The sequence below is a fragment of the Aethalodelphis obliquidens genome, unplaced genomic scaffold (genome assembly GCF_003676395.1).
Source record: "Aethalodelphis obliquidens isolate GAN/ISIS:26980383/991018 unplaced genomic scaffold, ASM367639v1 scaffold73, whole genome shotgun sequence".
NCBI lineage: Eukaryota > Metazoa > Chordata > Mammalia > Artiodactyla > Delphinidae > Aethalodelphis > Aethalodelphis obliquidens.
The window spans coordinates 4011847-4027215 of record NW_020838017.1 but is presented as its reverse complement, the minus strand read 5'-3'; the positions used below and the strand labels follow the sequence as shown (position 1 = coordinate 4027215).

General features: G+C 39.5%; 1 protein-coding gene across 5 annotated transcripts in view; it reads right to left on the bottom strand.

Annotated features, from left to right (window-relative positions):
* Positions 1 to 1426: 1426 nt before the first annotated feature.
* The window catches only part of BICC1 (BicC family RNA binding protein 1), a 307358-nt gene continuing 293415 nt past the window's right edge, over positions 1427 to 15369 (bottom strand). For 2 of the 5 annotated variants that reach the window (XM_027091821.1, XM_027091824.1), the window contains 3 exons: positions 12775 to 12935; positions 9985 to 10084; positions 2757 to 4103 (listed from right to left, as the gene is read on the bottom strand). In XM_027091821.1, the coding sequence (XP_026947622.1) occupies positions 3973 to 4103; positions 9985 to 10084; positions 12775 to 12935 (392 nt within the window). In that variant the 3' untranslated portion in view covers positions 2757 to 3972. Of the gene's footprint in view, positions 4104 to 6935; positions 7015 to 9984; positions 10085 to 12774; positions 12936 to 15369 lie in introns of all 5 variants that reach the window. The other 3 variants (XM_027091823.1, XM_027091820.1, XM_027091822.1) reach the window with 3 other exon arrangements.

Sequence of the window (15369 nt, the reverse complement as noted above, 5' to 3'; positions counted from 1 at the left end):
ACTCTTCATTTGAGCACTTGAATCAGGCAGACCTGCACTCCTCTAAGTTCCCTGGTCAGACTCTGCTACCGTCTTGGTTCTGCAGATAAGCAAAGCCGCTGCTTGGGACTACTACTTGGGCACTGCAGGAAGGAACTCACACTGCCAAGATCCGAGGGCTGGTTGTTGCAAGCCCCTCCTTAGTGGTGTCTTATCCATGAACAGTTGCTGGTTTTTCTTTTAGTTAGGGGAAGTGAAGTCAGGAATGACCTGTCACCATCTTGGTGACATCATTCTCTATGATTGCATTCTTGGAGTATCCTCAGGGGTAGCAACCTCATGTTCTTTCAAGGTAAATCTCATTTCTGAATACTGCAGAGTCACTGGGAGTCAAATCTAGGAAGTGATGGGTCATCATACAAAGCTGTATAACCCTTTTGGCTTACACACTCCTTTCAAGAATGTGATTGAATCTATGAAACCTAGAAGAAGGAGAAAGGGAGGCTGTGAATAATATTTTGCATTGAAAGCATAGGCCTGTTTTTATGAGATGGGTACTTTAAACCATTTTGTCAAAAACCGGGCTTTCTAGACAGCACTCAAGAGCTAGCTCCCTTGGCATGCCGTAAATGCAAGGAGGCCTGTGTTGAAGGGTAGGGTATTCCATCCTTCATTCCCTCTTCATCAGTTCCATCTTTCTCCAGTTTGAATGTAAGCTTAGGGAGAACAAGGGTTTATGTTTCATTTACTAGAGTTCCTAGAACAGGGCCTAGTACTTAGCCCTCATTTAAGTATTTATATAATGAATGAATGAGTGAATTGATGAATAATATTGGGTTCGCAAGTAGTATTTCAGTTATCAAAAGAACTATTTGCTAGAAACAATTTTTAAGATCCACCAGCATAGGTAATTCAAGTGGAGATAACTCTGGGAGCATAATGGGTAGAGGGCTAGGGTTTCTTTGAGATTTAGACAAATCTCAGGATTAATAGTATAGTGCCAATTCCATGTAAGAATAAGTTCAGATACAATCTCAGAGCAAGGCACAGTAACCATGTGGTGTGATAGCACAGTCAGCCTCTGAAATGGGAACCTGGGTCAAGAAACCCTGCATCACTTTAGCAAGGAGCTCCTTTGCTTATGGATGAGGTCGTCAAAGCAGTCATAGACTTGAGTCTTTATTAAAAAAAAGAATGAACAAGAATAAAACCTGTTCCATAATCTTACTCTTTCTCTATATATGTGTGGGTGGCCACAGAAACAATGATTGATTACTGGTCCTGGATTCTCTGGCTAAAATGAAGTGCCTTAGCTTCAGGTTGAAAATGAGGACTGTCAATGCAAAACAACAGGGCAGGGAGTGCGTATATAATTCTACTGCAGAAATGTCTTTCAATTCTGCTGAAAATATTTTTTAAAAAGCTAGAAACAAAGACACATTTCATCTAGCAAGGGCAATACAAAGGGGTTATATAAATTTATTTTTCATATAACACTTGATTAGTTTAGAAAAAAATTCCCATTTTCAATGTTTAGTTCCATCTCTCATTTTTTAAAAAAAAATCACTAAAAGGACAAAAACCCACACAAAAATACAATCTGTATCTGTTCTATATTTACAGATAACCGGTCACTATTAAGGCACAGATTGATTAAAAACATTTATTCAAATAATCCAAATATTTTGTGCATCATATAACACTGACAACACCGTATACTGTAGTGTCATAATCCCTTCATTGCATCAAGAGAAAGTGAGAAAAGTAATTTCCAGTGTTTTTTATTTACTTTTTTAGCCACCCTAATCTGGTTTAATTGGGACAGTTTTCCCTTTGGCATAATATCAAAGCACTGTTCATAAAACCTATATCAACTCAATACTGCAAATCATTCCATCTTCCTCCTGTTGCAAATGCATGGTAAAGAGCTGGGGGGGAAAGACTCCAAATGATTATTTTTTATTTGGGGAGGAGGTCTTATTAAAGAAATGGTAAAATTCAGAGCACTGAGTTGTTGCACAGGAAACAGATCTGGTATCCTTACTCTATTGCTGAGTGTGTAGCATGCTGTGTTCATACAGCCATATAAGGCAGGAAGCTCCACGTGATGACCTGCATACATGTGACATACACGCAGGATCATTCCACTGTACTTGTGAAGGGAGCGATTTAGTTCTACATCCATAAGCACATACAGTTCTGTTTGGGAACAGGCATCTCCTTAGTGCTGTTATAATTGATAATTTTATGACAGGCCCATTATCTATGCCTTCATGGTAACCAATACTCTTTTTTTTTTTTAAGTGAAAATTTTTCGGTGTGCAAAATTTCTCTCCGATTCTTGTTCTTACTTTAATGATAAGACTTAACCATGGAAAAAATCAGACAAGTATTTCTGATCCCACATTTGTATGAAAGTCCCCAATTGTTGTGTATGAATCTAATGCCTTCTGTGGAGAGCACGTGACAGTGGTTTATGTCCATGTAGAAAGTCTCGAATACTGAACATAAATAAGTCATTACAGTACAGGTAAGTCACCACGTGTCCTATGGGAAAGTTTTCCAACAAATTAATACACTTGGAAATAATATTGCTTTGAAGAAAGAGAGGCACTTAGTGATTGTCTTCATGGATTGAAAACCCTTCATAAATCCATAATAAGATGTCTGAAAAGACCTAGGAAACAATGTTGCCTGATTTCTTGGACTTTCACAGTATCAAGATTGTAACAACGAGTTTAGCCACTTACAAAATAGTCTTTTATTTTTCCTCCTTCAGAACTCTGCTGTCTTTGTAAACTGTCACCCTGGAGACTTAAATAAAGCCTTTCCATTCTCAACAAACCCAAGTCTACTTCAAGCAGACAGATATGGTTTTAGGTAAGTCCTGTGACCACATGGAGCACAGCTAATGTGTACATAAGGACAGTGATGTATTTCTCCTCCTCATGGCAACAGTGCTGTCTTGTCAGATGATTATTTATCTTTTTTAAATAAAGTGACAATCTAGGGCTCCAGTTATTGAATGCCGTCCATTCTCTACCATAAATCTCTAGTAGATATCAACTTAATCAGTTATGTACGGTATGCTTATAATATCTAAAAATAAAAGTTTGATATAAATAAGTGTCCTTTAGTGGCAGTATACTAAAAATAGCCCTTTGCCTTCAGACAACCATTAAAAACATTTTAGCAATAAAGGCAGCAGCTAAATATGATGACTGCAAAGGGTTAATATTGCAAAGTCCATTTGGTGTTTCTTTGCTCGCACCTGTTACAGTGAACTAGGTTCATTGCTAAGTGTTTCTAGGATGCTGACATACATGAACAGAACTGGTCCATAACCAAGTGGAGTCACTTACATTTCCCAAAGTCACAGACTATTCTGCACAGAAACTAATAATCCAGTACCACTATGTCAAATAAAAATTTAACGCAGTCTGATTTGTACCAATACATCAGGTGACAAAAACGAGAGAAAGAGAGATAATTTCCACAGGACAAGAAGTAAGAAAGTGTAAAGTGCTGAAAGACCTCAATAATTATTTTAAAGCAGTACCAGAAAAATCCCACTTTGATTATTTTTTTAAAAAAATCCCCAAATACCCAAACAAAATAAGCAAACAAACAAAATAACTTCCGTGTTTTCTGGCATCCCAGATGTCAACTCAGCCTTCATGTTAAGTAAAAAAAAATCAGTGCATATGTTGTTATATAGGTAAATAAAAACAGGAAATAAAGCCCTACCCTCATATTGCAAATTCTGTCCAATTGCCGTTAGGAAAAAAAAAAAGTAATCCTCATGTGGCATTCTGTATGATGACATAAGAACATCATCATCTCTCTCTTCGGCAGAAAGTTCAGGTGCGAATAAGATGCTTTGGTCCTGATACCAGACACCCGAGTGCTGAGGACGGTGTGCAGTGAAGGCTGTTCACAGATCTCCTGCGTCCGACTTGACAGAGTTGGCGGGCGTGTGCCTGGACGGTACTGCTACCAGCGGCCACTGACACTAGCAATGTCTGAGTGATACTGACGGGGTAGCCTCCCACTTGCTCCGCCTTCCAGGAAAGAGGTGCGTGTATTTGGCGGTTCAAAGAGCTTTCTTCGGTTTTTATTTAGTTCTACAGAGAGAGAGAGAGAGAGAGAGAATCAGCACGTGGCAGTAGAGCTCAGCTCAGAAAATGGTGATGTGGTAGGTTCTGGGGGGAAAGTCAAGTAGGTAGCAAAAGGAAAACCTTTAAGTTGACCGTCAAGACATTTTTGAAATGCTAGAAAGTCTGATATGAAAGGTAGCCATTTGTAGCTGAGAGAACGAAGGACAGCGAATCATTTTTACTGCAGTTCGTAAAGTATCTGGGGACTATATCCTCAGAACACTCTCAAGTCCAAATATACAAAATAGTTTCACCAATCCCAAATGTCATTTCAGAGGCAAAGGGAGAGGCACCATCAAAGCTGGTGAAAGGCATATGAGAGGATGTATTACCAGTGATACAGAAAATTATTATAGCTCATTAAACTCATCCATGTCAAACACAGTGATCATTAAATTATTTAAGTCGACATGAAAAGAGGATCCCACTTGTAAACACCAGAATACTGGAAAAGCACACTGATATGTTAATCCACAGCCCCGGGTACGAGGGAGACGCAAGAGGGAAGAGATATGGGGATATACGTATATGTATAGGTGATTCACTTTGTTACAAAGCAGAAACTAACACAACATTGTAAAGCAATTATACTCCAATAAAGATGATTAAAAAAAAAATCCACAGCCCCGTGGCTCCACTGACTCATGATGACTACACTCCTTGAGTCAGAAAGGGTTATATGAAGAAGCATATTGCATGAGCAGAAGGTTTCTTTGAATAAAAAATCAACTTAGTAAACATAGCAACAGTTAAGGAAATTAATACAATTGAAAACAACCAATATGTGAATCCAAATTTTCAGGGAAAAACAAAGATCCTAGATTTTCATTTTAAACAAACCAGAGTACTGGTTGTTTAGTTTATGTCTTTTCCCAAGTAAAAATTATTAACCAGAAAGGTGAAAAATGGAAGCAGCCTACCTTGTTTATGACTATGCAATACCCCATCCTCCCCTCCATACACACATTCTCAAATTCGCAAGTCAACTGATGTGATTATTACTAACGAACTCATACAAGCAAACAGAATTGTCAGACTCTAGAAAGCAGCGTTTCTGATAGCCACCAAATGCAAATATAGTTGACCTTCGAATAGCGCGGATTTGAACTGAGTGGGTCTACTTATACATGGATATTTTTCAATAGTAAATACTACAGTGTTACACAGTTGGTGGAATCTGCAGATGCAGAGGAACTGTGGATACAAAGGGTGACTATAAGTTACATGGGGGTTAACTCCTGTGTGGTTCAAGGGTCAACTGTATCTTCAAACTTATTCAATCTCAAGTAGACAGAATGTATAGTTGATGTGTTTAAAGCTGTTGTCTTTTTCTCTGGGAGGGTAGTTGAAGCAAGTGATTCAGCACCTTTAATTATCTGCATGGAACTCAGGACTTTTTCAACCATACACACACAGCCCCATTCTGAGCTCTGAGATTACACAGCAAGCTATGGCCTGCTACAGTAATGCTGAGGACGAGAACAGAGGCTCAGGCAGGTTGCAGTGGGTCGTAGGTGGCCAGGGACAGCCATATGGCCAGATGTACTCCTGTCTCCCAAGTGCTAGAAGCAGGATCAATACCCTTAACATTTTACCCCACTGCTTTCCAAAATGTAACTGTCTGCCCTATAGGGGTGACGCATTCTGTTCACATTTAAGTCTTAGGGGAGAAGAGAACCAACAGTAATTTATTAGAGCCTATTATACGACAAGCACTTTACATTCGTTGTGTCCTATTTAAGTCCTCCTTAAGGGGTAGATAATATTACCATCCTCCATTTTATAGATAAGGAACCTGAGTTTTAAAAACAGACGAAGTAACTTGCCCACATGCCTGTTAAGTAGATAAGGAACCTGAGTTTTAAAAATAGACAAAGTAACTTGCCCACATGCCTGTTAAGTAGATAAGGAACCTGAGTTTTAAAAACAGACGAAGTAACTTGCCCACATGCCTGTTAAGTGACAGAGTTGAAACCCTGCCTGCCTGATGCAAAGGTCTATGCTATGGGCTTCAGTGGTCCATCCATTGGGCGGAGATCAACCGAGGTATCTAACAGAGCTTTCCTTAATATTTTATATGGATATCAAATTTACTTTTTAAATAGATAAAGCTTAGAAACTCTGAAGAAGCAAGGAAGATATTACAAGCAAAAGACACATGCAGGCATGCGTATAGATGGCTATTGTTTCAAGTTCCTGAAGAAACGCAGTAGCAATGACATTCCTATCACATGTATCTTGTTTAAAAAACAAACATAAAATTCAGAGATCAAGACAGAATTGAATATATTTAAAGGCAAATTTATAGGAGAGTTGAGAATAAATGAATCCCCTTAAACACGGCCTGGGAAAGTTTTATCACCTTCAAATGAGGAGAATTTCTTTGGCCTCCGTTTTCTCATGGGGAAATAACCCATGAATCAGGAGGACATTCCCACACTACAGAGAAGGAGAAGAAAGGAGTAAGTCAAACACCGTTCTCCATGAGCACATGAAAACAGTGGGGCCACTGAAGACAAAAATTTTTGACATACATTGAAAACTTCATTCTGAAAAGTCACATGAGCTAGATTTTTGAGAGGACAAATGATCATGAAGAAATTCAGCCACTCCCTAAAGATGTAATTTCTAAGAGTACATATATAGAGATATTCCAAGTGTGAAGCACAGAGATAAGTCTTTAAGATTATCAAGGATCAAGTCCTACTGAAGAGACTTGTTGTTTTTTAAATTAGAAAGCAAACTCCCTCTTCTGATTTTTTTCAGTAAGCCTAAGGGATAGTTTGAGAAAATACCAACCTTTTTCTTTGAAATTCCAAGGTTCACACAATCCTGGCAGCTCTCAGGATCTTGTTGCGGATCTGAACAGAGTCACAAACTAAAAGAATAGGTCAGGAAATGTTAGATCTACCTGAGGCTGTGGCGGAGAGCCTGTCAACAGGATGCTAAACTTCCTTTCACTGAGTCCCTGTCCATGTAGTTAACCAATCACTAAAATACTCAGAAATCCATGAATTTTCAAAAAATCGTGGATTTGAAAAAAAGATGAAATTTTTTCTCTGATTCATTCCTATCAGAGATAAATCTCATCTCCTCCTATAACATTAAAATAAATGTCTTCTGGCCCAAGATTAAAAGCAAACCAAAACCTTATACTGAAAGAACAACTCCGATTTTAAGTTAAAAATCTACAAAATTTTAAAAAGTAGTTTGAGCAAACTCTGTATCTAACCAAACTATGTAACCACAAGACAAACCTAAGTCAAGGCTGACCTGATATCCTGCCTCTATCTGGAAATGAAGTATTCTGAGACTTTAAATGAATGTCTTTGTTATCAGAGGAACTGAACTGGAAAAAGAAGCTTTTTGATGAAGGGTTTCTCAATAAAAACTTATTCCTTGCAGAGAAAATGATTTACCAAGTTCAAACAAATGCACTTCAACAAAGTAAGGCAAAATCATCCTTAAATAATCAAATACTTCCCACTGTACAGAGCATTCATAAGGCATCTTATTCAAAGTCTCTAATTCCCTTTAAAAGCAAGAGGACCTGTGAACCTCACTGAGAGAGGCAGTCTATAGAAATAGGATATAACCTCAAAAGAACACATTGAAGATGATGATTAGAGAAAACATTCTTTTAAACGAGGACTCAAAACCCCTCCCGTTTTTGCACTCTACTCTCCAAAACCCACCTAGAATATATCACCAATGTATCCCAGAGTAAAAGTACTGAAGATCCACTTGGAGTCTATGAAAATATTTAGAGATATCTGCTTGTTGCTGGAAGCTTTAGAGAGTTTGGAATTGGGTTGGTACACAAAGAAAAGACTTAATTTTCATTGTACTGTCACGGATATTCCACAAATCTCTAGTGAAAGATTATGGAGTTCTGAAACATACACTTCTGTGGTATAAGTGTGCGGCCCCATAGACATATTTTAACAGTATAGACATGGTGATTGAGTTAATAAAATTTCAAGTAGTATATCAATTCCATTTTCAAATTAATAAAATAATGTAAAAATATATAAAGTTAATTTGGATCCAGAAGTAACCCTCTGAGACTGAGCTTTAGGGTAAAGAAGTTGAAAACTATCCTATTGCCACAGATAGTAAAAAAAAAAAAAAAAAAAGAAAGAACAATAATAATACATATCATTAAAACTGTAGGTTATTTTCACTGTGCCTGATGATATACCACATGGAAGGACAGATTTTAGAAATGGAAGGTGACCTTACACAATCATCTACTCCAATCCACCTTCACAGTTAAGAAACCACAACCAAAAGAGGTTTGCAAACTCACCCAAGGGTACATGACTTGGAGAGGCAAATCTCAGATCTCCTTATGTGAATATAGCGTTCTTTCCACTATAACCAAGCTGATCTGATGAGTGAACAGGAAGCAGTGGCTGCCCTGTGGAGCACCATCAATGCAGCCGCTTGGGTATATAGGGTGGAGGAAGACTTCTCAAACTGATGTGTGCAGGACTCTATCCATACAGAAGCCTAACGGGCTGCTCAATGGCTGAATCTCTGCACCTATTTCAAGGCTACTATTTCAAGGCTTATATCTGCTTCAGATATATACGATTTCCTGTGGGGAGGTGGGCGGCGCTGATCAGCTGCTATAAAATAATGCAAGCGCAATCTGCTGCTGAAAGAAAACGGAAAACCACCGAGGCTTTTAGTTTGATGGTTCAATTAGCGAATGCTGTTTAGAAAGGGCTTTCACCGGTTGGATGCCACTGCTGGCCGCATAAAAGCATAGCCTACAAATTCAGTGTTTTGAAAAGCAACGTCATTTTCTCACCACACCTGACGTTTGGCTCTGTCTTTCTGAGAGACTGGCACACATATAAAACTGGCATTCATGAACTTGATCAGAAAGACTTCAAAAAGTAACCTCATTTTTCTGCCCCCCAGATTCCTTCCTCATATCTAAACACCTTTTTGAGGTACATTGTTATGTATTTGCCAACTCATCATCTGCCCATTCCTTCCACGTGGGAGGTACCTAGTAAATACGTATAGAGCATTTTCTTAGAACATGCAAAAGATGCACAAAGGCGGTGGTCTGGGAGACAGACCTTCAGACTTTCCTTCATTCTGTGACTACTTTTACGATACTACCCTCTTCTGTGACTCACAAATTCTATTAAAACTTGGGGTAGGGCTTCCCTGGTGGCGCAGTGGTTGAGAGGCCGCCTGCCGATGCAGGGGACACGGGTTCGTGCCCCAGTCCGGGAAGATCCCACATGCCGCGGAGCGGCTGGGCCCATGAGCCATGGCCGCTGAGCCTGCGCGTCCGGAGCCTGTGCTCCGCAACGGGAGAGGCCACAACGGTGAGAGGCCCGCGTACCGCCAAAAAAAAAAAAAAAAACTTGGGGTAAAGTTAAAAAGCATTAAGACAAGAAATACCAATTCTCTTTTTCTCTGGTGCAATGATCTCAGCTGCTATGCAGGAACACATGCATTTAAAGCGTGACAGCCAGTCCAGAATAATTATTCATGAACGCAATGATCATTGCTTAATACAACCGCACAATGGAGAATTAAACTGCTCCCTCATCCCCACGTTCTGCAAAGGGCAGTTTTGGTTAGATCTTTCCAAAGAGATCTGTTTTAAGGAAAGACGCTGTCAAAGCAGGTTTTCAGGCAATGCCTTGACAAAGCAGTGGGCGTGTTCTTGTCACACTGTTAGTGGGAAACACTCTGAAACCACAACCCCAAAGCTGCCAGGTAGTAAGCAAGGGGTTGATGGGCAGAACCAGCCCCACTGGCTGGAGACCAACGACAGAGGTTCTTCAGACTTTAAAATATGAACAAGAACATTTCTATTCACCTGAGATTGCAAGCAGCATTTTCCTCCTGGCACCGAAAGTTGTAATTCCCAGCTCCTTCAGATCCTGATCTGTGAGAGTGAGGAATGTCTGAAGATCGATCTGTGGGTGAACAAGTCATCTATAATCAATATATTATCTTTCTTCTTCAGCATAAATTCTACTCATTGCTACACTTATTTTATTTATTAATTACGCTCTGCCTACTTTCAAAAAAAGAATGGTGGGGACAATACAAACCTAAGGGACAAGAGTTAAGTAATAAAGGTGGTAAAATGAAAGTGATGATTCTAGCAGAAGACTTAATCTAAGCCAGTGATTTACTGCAATGGAGATATAAACTTAGGCATCCTAAGGTCTTAGCATCCTGGCAGCCAGGGCAAAAAGGGAAACAGAAATTGCACAGTTTTGTTATCTGATGAAAGGAAGAATACATACTTGTCCAGAAGAGAGAAAATAATTCTTAGTTTTAGATTCTGACTTGGTTAAGTATATCTCCATAAAAAGAGACTGAATAATACCATAAAGGGTATCTTCCATTGTGTTCTACATAAAAATGATAGCAGAATTCACAGTCTACCTCAGACCCATGACTCACTTTGCTTAACCCAGCGGACTATCTCTGAAAGTGGCATACATGAAGTATTTCTAGCAACAGTATAAATGTACTTCCTGGCAACAATGTGTGAGGGGAAGTAGCCCAAGAATCCCACCGTTCCTTGTGAAGACTGTGTGAGGAACAGAAAGGCAATGGGCTCTGAAGCCAGAGAGACTTGGCTTCAGGTTCTGACTCTGCCATTACTAGTTGTGGGCACTGAGAGTTGACAATCCTATATACCTCACAGGGTTGTTTTGGGCCTCAAATATGATCTTAGATATAATGCAATGTGCTCACCAAAGGGGTAAAATAGTTGGCAGCTACAGTTAGTAATAATGAATACAGACATATCATCTGTGAAAGTTGCTAAATAAATTTCATCCTGGTTACAATATATTAAATCTCACAAGGTTACTTAATGGGGGATTCTTGTTAAGTCATATCTGTATACGAGAAAATATCCTACATAAAGGGAATAGTACCAAATTTCAACAAACCTGAAAACAGTAAAATATACTTTTTATTCAAATTATATAGAAATTAATTTGAAATTTTCTGTTTTGATTTTGAAGGTTATATCCAGATCTTGAAAAACCTTTTCATTTACCATTTATCACAAATCTAGAGCTATGTTTTTTAGAAATTCTGTCCAGTGGAGACTATTTCAGGGATCCTCAAACTCTTTTTAAAGGGCCAGAGAATAACTATTTTAGGGTTAGTGGGCATCCTGTCTCTGTTGCAACTACTCAACTCTGCTGGTTTAGCTTGAAAGCAGCCACGGGCAATATGAGGCAATTGAGTTAGTGTGGCTGTGTTCCAAGGAAACTTTATTTACAAAATCAGGCAGCAGGTCTGCAGGCTGCAGTTCACTGACCCCTGCTCCAGTTAATATTAGATGAAGCCCGTCTGACTTAATATTATCACGTTGTCTTCCTTTTTGAAGTAACTAGATAAGAAGTACCCATAATAAATTTCTATGCTTCTTCAAATAGGAAATAGAGATTTAAAGCAAACCCAGAATATCACTGAATAACATCTAGTCACTTACTTCTAAAACCTTCTGTGCATGAGCAAGTTAAAATACCTCAGCCCTGAGCTTCTCAATCAGCCACCTGCATCTAACTAGGAAGACTAAATAAGTAAATGCAGTTCTTTAATGCACTGATGATGAACGTGTTATTCAACTTAGAAAATCCTTGGTTACATGAACACTAATTTAGGTTTAGGGAAAAGAAAACAAAATCATTGTCCTGAAGTCCAAAATACACATGACAACATTTTTCTTGGTGTTAAAGAACAAATAAGTTCAGCAATTAAACTTAAGTTATGGGCAATACATTAGATTTATGATATAAAGTGCCTTATAATAAAAATCTTAGCTTATTTACTGATTGATGCCTGCCAGGGAATTACTGGCATGTAATCTAACATGAAATGAAGCCCAACTAGCATGAAACTTGGACCATGTCAGGACTTGAAAAGCAGATACATTTAGAGAACTATTCTAACTTTCTGTTGCCTTGAGTTAGCTGTGCCCTGGTAATATGACAGCACAATTAGAAAGAACCACACTTAGGGGCTCTCTTCTTTATGCCAGTGCGTCACGGCCACGGCTGATCAGTCTGGCCAAAATCCATGGTAGGGATGTTTCAGAAGACATCTTAGTTCTGCCTCAGTTCAGGCAAAACCCAAACAGTAAATTAATGAATATGTTAACATGTATAAAAAGTGCATTATCTTCTGTGAGAACTTCAGTAACATGATTAGGATGGTCTCACAAACAACCACAGTTATTTATCTCAGACGCTGTTATTTACTTTTGAGTGCCACAAATAAAAATAAGAACAGATGAAAGAGTAAAATCTGATTAAATATAGAGTTATTGCTGACCTTAGGGAATTTGTGAATCAAAAGTTCCTATAAATCAAGACACTCATTAGGTCTTTTAGCTAAAACTGATGAAGGTGTTTTTGCAAACACAGCTTCCTACATTTCTGCGATCCTGTGTTTACCAGTTGCACTAAATAAGAAATAAGATGGCGACAATTTCCTTGGAAGCAAAAATAAGCTATGAGACTTGAATAAATGCTCAGCGAAAACACAGTCATAGATAAATGAGTGATTTCATTCTAGAAGTCATCATACACACAACCAAAACAAAGATGCCTGGGAAGATAAATAAATAACCACCGACCTCTTGTTGCTGGAAGACGTCTGTGTATTTGCCCAGGCCCAGTTTGCTGAAGAGCTCAGGGAGGTCAGAGCCTTTGAAAGAGCTGTTCAGGTTACAGCCATTGCTTCCTGTCAGCGAGGAAATGCAGTCCATGTAATTGCTACTGCTGAGATAGTGCTCCGCTGAAAGGCAGAGGAAAGACAGGCCTGAAGTGTAAATGCCCAGGGAGAGCATGGTTTAATTAAAAGTTTTAATCACTCAAATAGTTCAGATTCAGTGTTTTGGGCTGAACAGACCAGTAACTGCAGAAACGCAGCAGTCCTTTACTGAAACACTGGCTTTTCATTAAGGAAATGCTGGTTACGGCTTTCAGGGAGGCTCTCCCCATTTAAAAGGTTACACTTGGGAGGGAGCAATTCGGCAACAGGGCCTCCGTAGTTAATAATCATTAAGCATATTCTCCCTGAGCATTCAGGAACATTGGCTCTTCACAACTGATCTGATGTTAAATAAATGAGGAAGTGGAAGCAGGACCCCTAGGACACAATAAAGGTAAGGAAAGTTACAGGCTCCTTTTAGATGCAGGCTGGCCCTCTGTATCCACACTTGTGCTTTTCTGTGGTCAAATAAATACTATGATATTATCACATATAAATCTCATTTCCCTCAAACATAATTGGGCAGTGAGTTCATGAAATAGAGAGTTTCCAAAATTAAGAGTAACATATGAATGAAAAGAATGATGCTGGAGTTCCTGGATTTAACTTACAACAAAAACAAATCCATCTCCTGGGGGAAATTCTAAGACAGCCATGCCGAGCTTTGCCTTGGCTCTGCTACTGATCTGGTGGGCAAAGATTTCTCCATGTTGTCTTTGGTTCTCAGACCCAAGGACATGCAAAGCTGGGTGACAGACTAGTGAGCCACACCAAGTACTTGACCAAATTTTCAAACACTCTTCAGGAGCTGCTTTGGAGAATCTAGCAGAGTTATGCAGCCATTCCTACCACCCTGACCAACAACTGACTCTCATCCATGTGGAAATTCTGTTCTCTTATACTAAAGGTGCAGCTTCAGGGGGATTCCCAGATTGATGCGGGCAGAGGACACTCACCTAGGTATCAGATCCATCTAGTCTCCTCTGGGATCAGTGCATTCGGCAAATCTAAGAATTTTGTTCTGCATTGCACTGGGTGCCACTAATCACTTTCTCTGGTTGTTTTCATCTTCCAATTGAGAAATCCTATATATGTTTCAACTGGAAGGAATTTCTTTTTTTTTTCTTTTTTTTTTTGCGGTACGCGGGCCTCTCACTGTTGTGGCCTCTCCCGTTGTGGAGCACAGGCTCCGGACGCACAGGCTCAGTGGCCATGGCTCACGGGCCCAGCCGCTCCGCGGCATGTGGGATCCTCCCGGACTGGGGCACGAACCCACATCCCCAGCATCGGCAGGCGGACTCTCAACCACTGCACCACCAGGGAAGCCCGGAAGGAATTTCTTGATAAGGTTTCTCTTTCTTTTAAAAACAGGTATTTTATCTCTTGTAGGAAGAATGTGTAGGGAAAAGGACCCAGGACCAAGCCCTGATGCGCTGAGCCCAGAAACACTCCACCAATTGAAGGTAAGGCCCCAGAGTCACCAAAAAAGATTGAGGAGGAATGACCAGTGAGGTACCGGTTTGAGGGTGACACAGAGCAGAGTATGATGAGCACACTGGAGTGACCACTGGACTTGACAACACGGAGGTTACTGTCAGGCTGACCCCATAATTTACTGTCTGAATGCTAAATTTACTTTCTTCGAGGAAAAAAAAAAAAGAGGGAGTTATTGAGGAATTACAGTGGAACAACTGGTAAAACAGGGATACCCAGAGAAAACCTAGACATTGGTGACCTTGACATCGGTGTCAAGAAAACTTTTCTAAAGCTTTGTTGTTCAGTACACTAGCCATTGGCAACATGTGGTTATTGAGCACCTAAAATGTGCTAGTGCGGATTAAAAATGCACTCTAAGTGTGAAATGCCACACACCGTATTTAAAGACAGTACAAAAACAAAGACAGGGTAAAATATCTTTACATTGATTACTTGTTTAAATGATGATAATTTACATACGTTGAGTTAAGCGAAGAGATCAGCAAAAAGTGAAAAAAATATTTTAAAATATTCTTAGTGATAAATATTTATTATGGTACACAACTTTTTTTTACATTTCTTCTCATCTTAACTACTTATAGTATCCATATTCTCTTTTAACTCCCTAGGCTCTTAAAACATCGGACAAAGGCCAAGGAGCAGTGCTTTTTTAATCAATCTTTTTTAATTAATGAATCCCCTATCTTAACCCTAATCCTGAATTTCAATGCAGCTAAGTCACACAGTCAATTTTAATCATCCAGGATTCAGTGCAGGGAAAGGGGATAAAGATAGAAGAAGAGAGGCGCAAAGCTAATTGATGCTGTAATATAAAACGGAGATCATTTCCACCCCAAGATGTGCACCTGGCACCAGCCTGCCTCTCAGCTCCATTGTCCTGTCAGCAGTAGAGGACCTAGCCCAGGACTAACAGGAAGACTCCAGGATACTACTGACAGCACGCCTGGGAATGAAAGAGTTG